Raw genomic sequence first — 15276 nt, forward strand, 5'->3', positions numbered from 1 at the left:
CATCCATCCATCCATCCATCCATCCAACCATCCATCCATCCATCCATCCATCCAACCATCCATCTTCCGCTCATCCTGGACCGGGTCGCAGGGGCAGCAGTCTAAGTAAATGCCCAGACTTTCCTTTTCTTTGGGTTATGACCCGGAGCTCACGACCATAGGTGAGTATTGGGACGAAGAATTGAGAGCTTTGCTTTCTGGCTCAGCTCTCTCTCCACCACAACGGACCGGTACAATGGCCGCACAAATCTCGCGCTGTGACCTTTCCTCACTCGTGAACAAGATCCCAAGACATTTAAACTCCTCCACATGGGACAGGAGCACTCCACCCACCCAGAGATGGCAAATTACCTTTCTCCGGTCAAGAACCACGGCCTGACCCTCATCCCAGCCACAAACCGCCCCAATGCATGCTGGAAGTCCTGGCTCGACGAAACCAACAGGACAACATCATCTGCAAAAAGCAGAAAAGAAATCCTGTGGTCCCCATTACCACACCCCCTACAGTCTCTGGCTGTGCCTAGACATTCTGTCCATTAAGACTATGAACAGGAGTGGTGATAAAGGTTCTGCCTGAGTCCAACATGCACCGGGAACAGGTCCAACTTACTGCCGGCTACCTAGCTCTTGCTCCGGTCATACAGAGACGGGACAGTCTTCAGTAAGGCTCCCCGGACCCCAAACTCACAGAGGGCACTCCCGAGGATACCACGAACACCTTCTCCTAATCCATAATACACATATGGACTGGATGACTGAACTCCAACAGACCCTCCAGCAAACTGCAGAGCTGGTGCGCTGTTCCACGACCAGGACGGAAACCGAACTGTTGTTCGTTTTAGAGATTTAAAGTCTGTCTTCAAAGTCTAAAGAGCACAGCTTCCTTTTTTCCTAAATCCAGTGAATCTTGGTCCATAATTGTCCTCCGTCTGCAGATCAACCCATCGCTCCTCTCAGTGTCACAGGTAGATCAACAGCTGTGTCTCTGCTGAACTAAACTGCTGATTTCCTCTCAATTTACTGCGAGGATTTCTGATGGATTCTCCCGTCTCTGACTTTCCCTCACTGTCATGGCCCCTAACAGATCTGTCAAAGACATAATTGTGTCAGACGTTGACGCACTCGTCTCTGAGTCTGGGTAATGGAAATACTGCAGGGTACTGAAGCAACGTCCGAGATGAATCAGCGCCCTGATAAGAAAATGCAGAAGAAGTCACGTGGGGGTTTGGGAGCCAAACTGGGCCCCTCGGAGAGCCATTCAAGATTTCATTAACAGATATGAGAGCATCGTTTAAAAAAGAGGAAGGAAAAAAATCCAATTTAAAGTTCTAAAGGGTTCAGGGGAGAGCAGGAATGAGTCTCTGGATTCAATGATATTAAACAGCAATTAGAGCCAGTCTGACAGAAATGAAGCGCTTGTGTTTAGTGAGCATCGTTCTGCTGAGAGGAACGAGGAGGCGAGAACATACCATCCTGAGGAAGAGATGGATTACTCCTGGAGAAATAATGGGCGGCGCGCCCTCTTCGTCTTCATCTGAAGATGTTTACCACCATGAGGTTTTGGATGAAACCAGGAGTCCACAAACAGGAAGTGGCAGCTTCATCCTGGCACTTCAATCATGTTGTTGCTCCTCCTCTTCCTCTGTGGGGAGGAATTAAGAAAAAATTCAAGAAAGAAAATCTCTAGATTCCGTTTTTGCTGTGAACGGTTGTTGGTTTTATGAAGGTTTTTGGCTGAAATGTTGCTTTGAAAGACACGACAAACAGGAAACAGGAAGCTCAAGGTTCTGAACGGGCAGCTGATGGTTTCCATCGGTGATCCTCCTGAGGCGGTTCTCTCCTAATGCACAGCAGCCATGTTGGAGGCGGGGGGGGGGGGGGGGGGGGTATTTAATGCATTCTGCACCACCTCTTCCAGCTTTAAAGGTTCCATTTATCACAGATTAGAGTCATCAGCAGGAATGATGAGGGATGAAGGTGTGTCTTCGGGAGCTGATGGATAAGAAGGAGGTCTGGAGATCTGCAGGTGAGATTACAGCTGACAGACGAGGACGGGAGAACAATGACAAGCATGTCCAGACATGGACTGTGACCCCCATTTTCAGAGGCCCCTCACAGCGGATCTCACTTTGATTCCTGCCAGAGCAGAGCGGCTCCGAATCGGCAGCCAAGCAGAAGATCCCAGCAGCTGCAGCCTGAGAGGACGAAATGGGGAAAGGCAGAGCTGCTGCCCCACTGGTCAATGAAAGAAAAAAGCTGATAAAATTAAATAACTGCGAATGGTTTATAGTAAATAACAATGTACTGAGAAGCAACCAAAGAAATATTTGTTTTTTATAATAAAAACATAAACTGTGTGAACAGAAATGATTTCATCCTTAACAGTTTTATTTAAAAAAAACTTTAAATAATGTTTCTTTAACAAACGCCATCAGTTAAGAACAATTACGTCTCTCGTAACCTCAATGTTTTGAAGCCACCATTAATAAAAATGAGAAAAACAACAGCTGTCAGATTCTCCAGACGTGCAGATGAAGACGCGTTCCTGCAGAAAGCCGAAGGTCACGGATGGAACTAAAACAGGATGGATGTGGATGAAGGTGGATTTTCTGAAGCTGATACAACAACAACTGAATATAAGGATTCCTATGAGACAGAAAACAACATTTACCTCGTCAATGAAGTAAAACTCTCTAAACATTGATAAGAAATGAACGACTCTTTTGTGAGCTGCAGAAACTTGAAACTGCAGCTCAGTTTTTCAAAATTGTTGCAGATAAAGATTTTTACGAGCTCAGGATGTTTCTGGATGAAACAACCAGGTTTTATTCACTGAGCAGATTCATGAACTTCATTCATGAGATTCATGATCCCCGACGGCTCGGTGGCGCCCCCATGTGGGCAAAAAGGAAACTTCTCAACACCAGCTCTAATCTTAATTTTATTTTCTATTTTTAAAAAAGTATTTTAAACTGAAATCTCCCTCTAAAACAGGGGTCGGGAACCTATGGCTCGCGAGCCATATATGGCTCTTTTGATGGTCACATGTGGCTCGCAGACAAATCTTTACTTATACTTTTTTTTTTCATTAGACCATTCCTTCTCGGGCGCGATGCGATGCCAGAGGCGCGCAGTAGTAGCGGTGCTTAGAGAGAAAATCTGCGCCAGCGCTATCAGTTACTATTATCTATTATTTCACAGAGTTTGTACCAGCTGGAAACCTGTGAATTGCCGTGCCTAAAACTGCGTGCTCCCGTCTCTGAGAAAGAGCGCGCAGATGCGGGGACGGGATGTGTGAGGGAGAAAGCAGAGGGCGGGGGTGGGGGGTTGTGGGGACAGGCAGCAGGTGAATCGCGCAGGGATTGTAAAAACCTAAAACCCGCTGCCCGTCACCCACTGCAGCGTGTGAGTGTGTGTTTGGCTCCAGGTCTGCATGTGATCAGTCTTTGTCACATCTACAGAACATTCAGACCTACGATCACGTTAAAGTCTCAACGCCTGCATGAAGCAGAAACTCACCACGTATCAACCAGACTAGACCATCAGCAAAACCACCACGAGAAATACTCATCATTTATTAGCAACAGCATAACAATGTTATTAAAAAGAATCCACAGACTTATTGTACTTTAAAAATGTTGAAATTAAATCAAATGCACACATTCATTTGTATATTTAGTTTTAAACAAATTGTCGCGGACTGGGTTGGATGGCTGTTGGGTCGCGTTAAAAGTTCTGGAGTTCATTGAACGCGTCAAGCAGAGATCTGATTGGCTCTCAGTTCTGTCGCTCAGCCTGTTGTTAGGTAGTTTGGACCAATGGGGTTCAGCAATGGGCCGAATAAGGGAAATGGGAGGGCTGGAGCGGTAGGAGCGAATATAAAGTTGGGAGAAGCGCTCTCGTCTCGGCGGGAGAGATTCAGGAGTTGCTGAATGAATTGAACGGCGTTTGTTGCGGTCTGCAGTAATCGGAATAAAGAACTTTAAAAGAGGTTAAGTCTCCGTGCCTCAGTGTGGGGAAGGGACACTACATTATTGTAAGGCTCTTTCGAAATTACAATTCAAAATATGTGGCATTTATAGCTCTCTTGGCCAAAAAGGTTCCCGACCCCTGCTCTAAAAGTTACATCTGTTCAATAACAAAAACATGTTTACCCTGCATTTTATCGGGCAGCTTTTATCCAGGCCGGGGACGGGCACAGGGAGACCCAAGCTTGGGCCCCCTTTTGCCCACAAAGTTAGGCACCCAAGGACCCACACCGGTTGAGGCCCCTGGGAATCGAACCTTGATTTCCCAGGTGCAATTCCTGGATTACCGGTTGTTGTTTTTTTTTTTTTTTAAAAAAAGAAAAACATTAAAAAGTAACATATCTTTAAAATAAGGTTTTTTAATTTCAAATCAGTTTTTTCGATTTGAAATGAATTAAAAGCAGACAAAAACACTTTACCTGATAGACAACACCTTTTATCTGAAACCAAACAGCAAAACAAATATTTTACAACTTTTATTCAAACAGCAAATAACAAAAAACCATTGGAACTTTTTGTACATTTTTATTTACAACCGTCATTTTCCTGATTCATAAAATGCTTTTTGGTTTCATACAGAATTATTCATCGCTCCAAAGCTTTGCAGATGTTTAAGGAAACATTACATCGGCTTCCACATTTCCTTTTGGATTTGGCCTGCTTTCAGGTCTTTCCTTGTCGACTCAATCAGGCTCAAATTTAACATATAATCAACTTTTATTTTCCGTCTAGCTCACATGACGTTCAGCTGATTCCTGTGATCTATTCAGTTCTTAGTCAAACTCAGCATTGAGGATGTTAAAAAAGGTTTCGCTGAGCGTTTTAGCGTAGAGCCAACCCGTCACATCATTTGGGTTTATTCCAGCTGTTTTTATGCTACATTTGCATTCAAGAAACAGAAGAATATTCTTTCAGCAATATTGTTTTATATTTATCGTGTTTTATACTTTCAGATCATGTCACATCTTCCAGCTAGAGAACATTTTGTTGCATTTATATTGTTTTTTTAGCGTTCAGCTCCATTATCTTCCATATTTTTAAAACATTCTTCTATCAGGATTTAACTCTACATTCAATCCTTTGTTGTATAACCCATCTTGGATTTAACATTAATAGCAGAACCATCAAAAACCTCATTTCAAATGAAAACCAAACTTATTTATTGTTTAAATTTTACTGTCTCACAGCAAACAAACATTTTGTTCCTTTAAAGAACAAATAAAAGTCTAATTTAAACTAAATCCAGCGGTTTTTGGGATCAGCTGCTCTTCAGCCTCTTCGTGTCCATCAGCGCCTCCTGCTGGCCTCTCTTGGCGCCTCGTCCTTCCTCAGAGCTCCTGGATGTTCTCTGCTCAGCGTCGGGCTCGCCGCTGCCCCCCCTTGGACACCTCAGCTCCCTCCTCTCGCGTCGCTCCTCCATCTCGCCGATCTCCTCGGCGAAGAGCGTCTTTAGAGCGGGGATCAGTTTAGGGAGGGTTTTAAAGTCTCCAAAGCGGATCTGGAAGAACAGAAGTCCTCTGTTAGAGCTGGCTCTCCGGATCAGAACAGAAGCTCAGATCAGGCGTGGATGCTGCATATCCTGCGCAGCCGACTGCCACCACATCAGGTTCCTGCTTCGCCATCGATGCGGCGGCTGAAGCTGCAGCTCCAACTCCTTCCTTACCCTCATGTGGTCGAAGGAGATGCCCACCCTGTCGGTGAAGTCGTCGCTGAACAGAGGGATCTTAGCATAGCGTTGGCTAAAGTGGTTCAGCATGATGAAGCCGGCGTTCATCTTCATGCCGATGCCGATGGCCTGCGAGGTTGTGCTATTCGGAAACAGGAAGTCAGATCACTTTTGTAGCCAGGTTGACTGAGAGGTTTGGTAGAAAAGCAGCTGCAGGTCGTGCAGGTCGTGCAGGTCGTGCTCACCTGTGCCGTTTCTCCACAGCTTCCTCCTCCAGCTCATCCTCCAGCGTGGCCTCATGGATCAGCAAAGAGGCATCTTTCCCTACGAAACAACGTTTTAAAAACTCTTTTCAGAGAGAATCAGAGACATTTTCTCCAACCACATTACTTAAATCAAATTAAAAACTTGGAAGAAAAAAAAAGTGGCAGTGATGTCATTTTGGTTCGTATCTTCATGTCTTTGTTTAAAGACCAAATGAACCGATTTTGTGTCGCTAGTTGACTAAAGGTAATAGCAGAAAAGTTTATTATTATTGATGTTAACCTGCGGTCAGTTTGGAAAACGTTTTTCGCCGTTCTGAAGCGGCTGGCGCCGTTTTTGCTGGGAATTTACAGCAACGCGTTTTTCCCCGATGTTTGCTTTGTGAATCTAATGGAACGAATCTTTACCACTAACAAAATATTTGTCTAGTGTTTTGAAAAAGAGTAAGAAAATCTTCCTAACAGGTGTGATAGGCCTTCATCGTTTTTCTCAGGGTCCAATCACCCGATTCTTTTCGAGCAAACCTTGTTAACTGAAACACACAGAGAAGATCAGGATATTTTTCAGCGATGTGCTCACCGGCGCCCCGGACTCACCGATGTGGACGAGCGCGTCACAGGGCATGGTGTCTCCGGAAAAGGCCAGCTTCCACCCGGTTTGGTGCGTGAAGCTGCAGCCGAAGGCGTTTTTGCAGTGACGCACCGCACACGTCTGAAACTGAAGCACAGACACAACAAACGTTCGTTTCCTGGGCGACTTCTAAAGGGCTAAAAGCCGTGTTGGAACCCAGGAAAACTGCACCGTTTCAATATTACAAAGAACTTTCCATTTTTGTTCTCTTAAAAGATGTCACTTGTGAGAAAAACGCTACACTTCAATGCAAACGTTGATGCGTCCAACCATGAGTGGCGTTGTGAAAACCACAGGAGCTCACTGACCCCGTCACCCCCTTTTGACCCGCCCTCACTGGCTGAGATGCTGCTACCTGCCCTAATCCATGACTAATTCATGAATACAAAAACACTTTTTTCAAAATGGCGGCTTTTCTTAAAGTTTGATCTCCATAGCAACCATTTTATGTTTCGGTCGCCTGAGGGTGACGGACAGTTCTGTGTAGTTTTTTGAAGAATCAGCAAAAGTCATATTTTGTATTTCCATGGCAACCAAGCTTTTTTGTTAACCACATCTGCATTCCTCATATATTCATATCGTATGTTATATTCTTTTCTTCAATGTACCAAATCTTTACAATATTAAAGAAAAAATGTGTGAACAACAGGAAACAACTTTGGCACTTTGTTCCAGACCGTACCATTTAGCCCAAGCATTGAATCAAACTGTGTTCCAGACCGTACCATTTAGCTTAAGCATTACCCAAACACTAAAAAACTGAAATTAGATTGTTTGGATTTTAATGTTTGACTTGTTTTCTTTAATATTACACAAAGGAATTCAGGCTTAAGTGTTCCTTTTTTTTTGTGCAAATACACCTTTTGAGGGTAAATGTTGAGATTATAAATGTACTGATTTTTTAAAAGTTTAACTGTAGCTTTGTGCACTTAAATCTGTTGTATTGGCGACTGAGATTTGGATGTAACGTTTGTCTGGAGGGAGGGAAAACTCTCCAAGGCTTTTATTCTGAAGGACACGAGGCTGGAACATCTGCAGACCTTCTGCAGACCGTTCTTCTTCAGCAGTGCCTGGATCAAGGACTTGGTCTTGGGTCTCGGGGCCTCGGCACCGTCACTCAGGCATCGATTAGGAACCAAACTAAAAATAAAAAAAAGAAACAAACAGCAGTTCGACCAAACAGTTTTTCAAAGTAAAGTCCAACAACACTGTTTTCTTGGGCTTGGGAGTCCACTTACTTAAAATGTCCGAGGATCTCCTCGCAGTGCTCATGATACTGACCGAGCCAGTTCATGATCTGAACCGGAGCCACCAGGCAGACGGGGCTGAACGCCTTTCCCAGACCGGTCTGGACACATTTCAGATATTTTAAATTCATGCGGTAAAGCGTGAGGCGCAGACGGTCCTGGAACATACCAGCGCTCGCTCCCTCTGGAACAGCAGCTTTATCAGCCCCTGCAACAGGAAACATGGCAGGATGAAGAAGTGGCCTTCCCGTCTGCGGCCTCTGCGCGTGAGCGGCTCCTCACCGTGTGATGGTCGGCGTGCAGGTGCGAGACGAAGACCGTGGAGATCTTGGACAGAGCCTCGTCCACGTGGTCGCCGTAGTGGCGGCAGAGCTGACCGAAGGTTCCCTCGCCACAGTCCAGCAGCAGAGACTGAGTCGGGCTTCAACAGCAACAAACAACCATGAGGAGCTGAGGAGCAGCGGCCGTACGAGGGTTAGAGACCCCACATGTTTGCCTAGCAATCCCAGCAGGATCTCAAAACAAAGGCACAGATTTCTGGGAATTGCTTTGATTCCATCATTATGGCCCAAAACCTACTGTTTATTTTATTGTTATACGTGTCTGAATGGGAAGTAATTGTTGGGATTTATGAGGGTTATAATGGAGTATTGATCTAAACTGTATATTGAGTTGAGCGTCAAAACTGACCTGTTTCCAAGTGTGGACATGGGGTCAATTTAACCCGGACACAACATTAGGGTTGACCTACAGGTCCAAACCTATGGAATTCTGCCCCCTAGTGGAACAAACCATTCCAAACAAGAGGGTTTACAGACCACCTCCAATTCAATTTGGTGTTTTAACATGATTCTGATGATGGAGGGCATAGGTAAAGGAAATTAAGGTTCAAGTTGCATGTTTGACTTCTCCTTATTCTAACTGTGGTGAATCTGGAGCAAACAAACAAAAACACATTTGAAAACGTTTGTAGTTGTTATGTTAAAGCAACAGACGGTGGGCCACCAGCTTGTAGACGACAAGATCCATGAACGTTTTTGTTTTTCTCGTCTGAGCTGGAAAATCTGCCTCCACACTGTACGGCTGGATGGCTCTAATAATGCTCTGCATTTTTGTTGCACCGCTAATGTTAGGTTTGGGTTGTGAGGGGGTGATAAAGTCCTGCCGCTCTGCAGAAACTAGGTCATAGGAAACGACACAGGATTTTTAGATTTTGTAATTAAAAGACCACTGGGAACGCTTTAAAAACAGATCAAAGGATGACCCTGGGAGCCTGCACTAAATAGTCTTGGCTAAAAAGTCGTACCTGATGTTGACTAAGGTGCCGCTCACGTTTCGGATTTTCATCGGCAGAGCTGAGCCGGTTCCTAAGAAGACCACTTCAGGATACTTCCCGTCTGAAAACATCAAGGTTTCAGCAAAAACATCATCTGCTGTGATCGTTCAGAACCTCCGTTTTGACAGAACCAACCCGAAAGCTGCGCGGCATCCGTGGAAGACGCCGTCCGGCACTTCTCCACCTCTGCCAAGAAGTTCGGGACCTCCGAAGCTTCTTTCACAAACTCCTCAGAGCTGCAGGCGGGGATGGCGTCCCTGAGAGCGAGAGGGGGGGGGGGGTCAGGTGGTTCATGGGGGCTGAAAACCACTACGGTGTGCTGGTCCGGACCACACCAACCTCTGCCACTCCATGACGGGTCGAAGCTGGAATTTGAGCAAACACTCGGCTCTGATGTTCGGGACGTGTAAAGCGGCCTGAGGCTCCTGAGTGGAGATTAAGACACGATAGAAACAAACTTTTTTTATTAAATCCCTTCTTTAAAACCTTCATCTTCATGTCAGACTAAAAGATATTCACCTCAAAGAACAAAGAATCTGAGGCTTTAACCTGAACTTTAACCTGGTTTCTATAGGGATGCACTTTCCTCACTATTTGGTTCAAAACTCAAATTTTGGGTCATGTTTTAGTTTCAGTTAGAAAACAGCAAGAAAAAATCCTCTTAATTCCGCTCATAATGAAGTAGCAATGAAGAAAAACCTTTTAGTCAGCTTATGCAATCATTTCCCCCACGATTTGGTTCAATGCTGTAACGTCCAGTTTGGCTTTAAACTGAGAACTGTGGCGTTCCTGGCTTCTACCCTCTGCCGGCTCTGAGAGGATCCGCTGACCGCCGGCGGGGTTACCTTGGCTCTGTAGGCCTTCAGTTCTGGAAAGATCTGCGGGTGAATCATGTTGAGCTGCGTCTGGATCTTGTGACTGCGGATGTTGTGGACCGTGCACGCGTGTTCGTTCATGATCAAGTGTTCCGTTGTGGACGGGAACCTGCAGAACGAAGAATCCAACTTAAAAGAACAAACAAGGTCTTATTTGGATGAAGTCTGATGGAAAACCAAACCTCTCCATCCATTTCTTGTACTGATCCGTCTCCAGGAGACGCTCGGGAGTCATGTGGACCACCAGAACTGCAGAGTCTTCGGTTCCGCCTGTCTGATATCTGAGGTGAAGGAGGACAGTCAGACACCAAATCCGCTCCTTCAGACCATCGTTGGCGTTTTACCTCCTCAGCTGCTGGTTGGAGCAAACGGCTTCCAGGAACTCCTCAGACGGACACTCCACCACCATGAAGACCGGTCCCGGGTCCGTGGGGGTACAGACCTGCTCGGGGCGGATCTAGGAGAGGCAGAAGAGTCAGAAGAGGTTTGGGGCAGCAGCTGAAGGAGATGCGGGCAGCGAGCAGCACCTCCTTCCCGTCGTGGATGACGCTCTGTCCGGATTTCAGCGCTGTGATGAGAGGACCGATGGCTGCCGTTCCTCTGAGGAGGGACAAGGCCAAAAGGCTCAGAAGCAGAAACAGTGGAGATCCCAAAACCTGAGAGGAAACGGGCGCCGTCTTACACAGGCAGGCCGAGCGCTTTGGCTTCAGCCACTAGGAAGTTTCCTTTCTTGGGGTGAAGCTGCAGAAGAGAAGAAGTTGAGGCTCAAACACAGAAGACGCTTTGGAATCTCGTCTCCTCAATCCCACCTTGCACACAAAGGCGACCGTCAGAGACGGGTCTGCGGACGCTGCTGTGCGGCGCCGTTCACCTGGAACACAAGCGAACACAAAGGTTAACGTCTCCATGGCAACCACCGGGGATATGATCTATGCTGATAAACCAGAATCCTTCTCCTCCACCTGCAGCAAGACTCACACAGTACGTCTCCAATTCGGTTAACCTGGAAGTTCTAATTCATCAAAAAAACTTAGAGGGGGTGCTGCTGCTTCCAGGCTGGGGGAGGAGTTTTCCCCTCAACAGGAAGTGGGTCAGCAACTGTCAGAGGTGCCTCAGAAGGAGAAGGAAATCGTCTGAACTCACCAAAAATGGGCACCTGGAACACGGTCATGGTTTCGTCTTGGTACTTCTCCTCCGTGTACGGTCGCACCGCTGCAAACACGCCGCAGTGATCATCACAGTCACGCACACGCCAACGTGAGGATGCAGACTCAGGCCCACTTACACAGCTTGATCTCCTCCAGAGGTCCAGAAAAGGACTTGATGGCATTTAGATACTTCTCCTGTAAAAACAGAAAGGGCAGAGACTTTGAGTCAGCGTTGGAGTAAAAACAAAAAAAAAAACAAATAGCTGCAGTTTGTGACACAAGATCCAGGTTCTGACCAGCTGTGGAGGTCCGGAGAGAACGCACTCGGGAACGCCAGTGTCCTTCAGGGTCAAGATCATTCCTGGAACACAGTAGACTTTTAGATAGCAGCTCGAACAAATCACCAAAATATAAAAGTCAGGAGGTTTCTGGCAGAGGTCTTCTCAGATTGTTAAAAAAAAAAAAAAACATGCAGAAAAACTGAAGGAACACTCTGCACTCCTACCTGACAGCCCCCCCAAGTTCTCCCAGCTCAGCCTCGTCAGCAAGATGTTGTCCAAGCGAGCAGCTTTGAGTCTGCAGAACGTAAACACGGTTATGTCGTCGCTGTCGGTCTGCACTCCCAACAGAGACGACAGCGAGTGGAGAAGCTTACTTGTGCTCCTGCATGAGCCTCTGAGTTCCCTCCCCACAGTTAAACAGGTACCTGCAGCAGACAACAACCACATTTAGCAACCATCTTTCCTTTTCCCATGAGGACTTGCACATCGGTAGCAGCAAAGGATTTGATAATGATGCCATAAAATCTTCATGAAAAGCCAAGATGCAGAAAAAAAAAATTTCACGTTTTTCTGCCATAAAAACGTCAAATGATGTAAAAGGTAAAGGTAATATCTTTATGTCGCTCAAAGCTAGAAGCATCTTCATGTTTGCATCCTATATAAAGAAAACCACATGTGTAGATGGTCCAAACCATGTTTTGGTTAAAGATGGGGGCTCCACTGAAGGAGACGGTAGGCAGCCATAACGTTTCTTAACTGTTTTAGGCAAAAATAAATAAAACACATAAACCAGATTTTGTCTGCCTAAATCAAATGGAAATATAACACTTTCCATAGCAACCATTGGCCCCGCCCAGATTCTCAGCATTGAATGAAGTGGAATTGGTTGAGGAATTGGTTGAGGATAAAGTTGATCAAGTTTTTAATTGAAGTTGGTATTTTCTTTTGCAGTGGTGATGAACCCCAGTAGCAGTTCCTAACTCTTGAACCGTCTCCATGACAACAGCAGCAATGGAGCTACTTTAGGCCTGTGGATGTCGACTGAGACGGTGCCATTTTTGAAGTAAACGAGGCCTTTTTTTTTACCAACTTGTTAAAAGTGTAGAAGATACTAAGGTTTGTGATATTTTTTGATTTGATTTGAAATGGTTTATTTCAAGCAATTAAGTAGAAATAATACACAACAGCAATATAAACATCAGTTATACATTCATACAGTAACTAATCAAACTTAGGATAATTAGACATATTAATAAATATTGCTTGAAAGGGAAAGAGATCAATAAAGAGATCAATATTGCCATGATGATATGACTTGCGATACAAGAACAAATAGCAAAACCACTTAATACATAATTTCCATTTCACTGTAAAATTTAAATTAAATAATCAACTTACCTTAAACTATACTCCAAATGACCATCGTCTACATCGGAGGCAAACATCTATCATCAAAGGCCTGCATCCCATTGGTCGAATGCATAAATGGATTAATTTGACTCGTCAAATATTTCAAGCTGCCATAAGATTGTTTTAGCACATTTAAGGTCACCGTTTATTGCAATTTTCACCATCTACTGTGCATATTGTACAGTTTGATATCGCGATAATACATTTGGAATTTATTTTGCAGGCCTATATGAAGCTATATGTTTCTGTAAGTTAATGTTAGACAGCAGAAAGAGCTGGGGGGGGGTGTCTGTGGAGAGGGTTCTTCACTTTCAACAAGGAGATTTATTTTTAACATTTAGTGACAATTAAATGACTATGACTCCCAAATGTTTGTGGGCGGGGCAGAGTGGCTGTTTGCAGCATCTCCTGGGTGGTCTGGGTTGACATGGATGGTGGTGTGGATGTGCTGCGTTGCTGCTTTCTTAAACACATCCTGAATGTTTATTAATTGTCGTTTTGTAAACAACAACAGAAATAGTCGTGTTACATCTTGTGTTTCTTTCAGGCTGATAAGCCTGGATCTTGGATCATTCCATGTGTCTAACTCTAAATGTCAAGTTCATTAGTAAAGACCATCTTTTTTAGCAAACCATGAAGCTCCCTCCTCCGTGCTGTCCCCGACACGTGACCAGCATGGGGATGGTTAGTTGAGTTTTAGCAGACAGAAGTGTCATGATTCTGCTCAAACACACCTGTTGAACTCGGAGAAGACATATAGGCACGCGGCGTTGTCTCTGCTTCCGGCTCCGACCACCTGCACGTAGACGGTGGACGGTCCGTTCGCGTCGCCGCGCCTGACCCGGCTCTCCTTGGTCTTGACCCGGCGCAGCGGCTCCTTCTGCTTGGCTTTCTTCGCAGCTCGCGGCGGCGCTTGGCTCGTCTCCGGGAGACGGTCACCGACGGACGCCATGGTCCGGAAACCCCACAGGACGGTCCGGCGAAGGGAAGGCGGAGAGAAGATGCTCGGACCGACGGACAGACTCTGACCGAACCTGAGCAGCGACGTGAAGAACCGGACCTTCACGTGGTGGACCGCGTTCATGCTAAACGCCAACTCCAAACCCGCCCACCGACGCTCCGCCAAACCCTTTCAATCGACTGATTATCTCATCGATCACCTGTGCGATCATTCCACACATGGAGCGCTGTTTCCGACGTCTAATGATGACGTTTTTGAACCTTGCCACTGATTGGTTAATGCAGTTAAACCTGTACGCCGATTGGCTAAGGCGGTCAGAACAGGTAGCCAATCACAGCTCTAGTTTAGAAAATGAAGGCGGGACACGGAAGTAAGAAGATTTTATTTTTTTAATAAGTGAGAAGAAAAACAAACGTCAGAATAAAATTCAAAAAGAGAAAAAACAGCTATCATAAAGAAAGGTCCCCTGATTAAATACTTTTAAATGAATTGATTATAAAATATATTTGGCCTCTGTAAAAAAAAGTATATATACATAATTCTTTCTCATTTGCAGATTCCTATTTTTTATGTATTTATTCTTTTTTTGGACTCCTATTTTAAGTATTGTACTTTACCATGAGTCACTCATACAATAAAATGCAAATTTAAAAAAAATAATGAAATTGTGTGTTTTTTGTTTTCCTACATACACCATCAATTTTGTCATATCCCTCATGACCTCAATGAAGGTTTACATTGCAAATACCAACCAATTTTATTATATAAAGTTAATAATTTTTACATGAATCTAAAGCTTTTTTATTCCTCTTTTGATAGCAACGAGTTTTATGTTTAACTATTAATATTGTTTTTTAAAGTAGTTTAATTCTGTCCCTGAATAACGCCTCATCCCCGTAACACACAACGATTCCACCCCTTATATAAAACATTATATGATCCATGAATACATCTACACCAGGAAGTGACAACAGTGAAAACTACTACTTGCTAAAAAGGTTTTTTGTTATTTAAATAAACACTTTAATTCTGAACTTAATGGATGATATGCACCTTCTTCTTAGCGCTTAACATATGAAACAGTGACCATTTTGCTCAAAATACTCAACCCCATAACGTTTTAATGTTAGAGGGTTGAGATTTTAATAATTTTTGTTGTTAGAAATATAATACAAAACATAAACTCAAGAGGCAAAAAGACATGCAAAAGTATTCTGCCCCCTTGAACTTTTCAACCTTTTGCCACATTTCAGGCTCTAAACATAAAGATATAAAACTGTAATTTTTGGTGAAGAATTATTTCAAACTTTTTTTATCAAATAAAAACTGAAATGTAGCTGAACTACAAGATAGACTTGAAAAAGAAAGAAAATCTAAAGAAAAATACAACAAAGATGCCAACGTTTAACGTGTTCTGATTCACCACATTC

The 15276-nt window shown here is 44.4% G+C and overlaps 1 protein-coding gene across 1 annotated transcript; it reads right to left on the reverse strand.

Moving 5' to 3' along the window:
- Positions 1 to 4491: 4491 nt before the first annotated feature.
- On the reverse strand, positions 4492 to 14490 carry elac2 (elaC ribonuclease Z 2). Its single transcript, XM_004071138.4, has 23 exons — positions 13620 to 14490; positions 11850 to 11900; positions 11700 to 11770; positions 11491 to 11555; positions 11332 to 11389; positions 11190 to 11258; positions 10856 to 10917; positions 10729 to 10787; positions 10574 to 10646; positions 10391 to 10503; positions 10229 to 10327; positions 10017 to 10155; positions 9511 to 9596; positions 9307 to 9428; positions 9142 to 9232; positions 8118 to 8256; positions 8005 to 8043; positions 7827 to 7936; positions 7629 to 7728; positions 6555 to 6675; positions 5940 to 6018; positions 5692 to 5836; positions 4492 to 5526 (listed from the first exon to the last, which is right to left on the reverse strand). The coding sequence occupies exons 1-23, from the start codon at positions 13967 to 13969 to the stop codon at positions 5287 to 5289; spliced, it is 2481 nt and encodes an 826-aa protein (XP_004071186.1). The 5' UTR covers positions 13970 to 14490; the 3' UTR covers positions 4492 to 5286.
- Positions 14491 to 15276: the final 786 nt, after the last annotated feature.

Source organism: Oryzias latipes, chromosome 8 (assembly GCF_002234675.1).
Source record: "Oryzias latipes chromosome 8, ASM223467v1".
NCBI classification, from domain to species: domain Eukaryota; kingdom Metazoa; phylum Chordata; class Actinopteri; order Beloniformes; family Adrianichthyidae; genus Oryzias; species Oryzias latipes.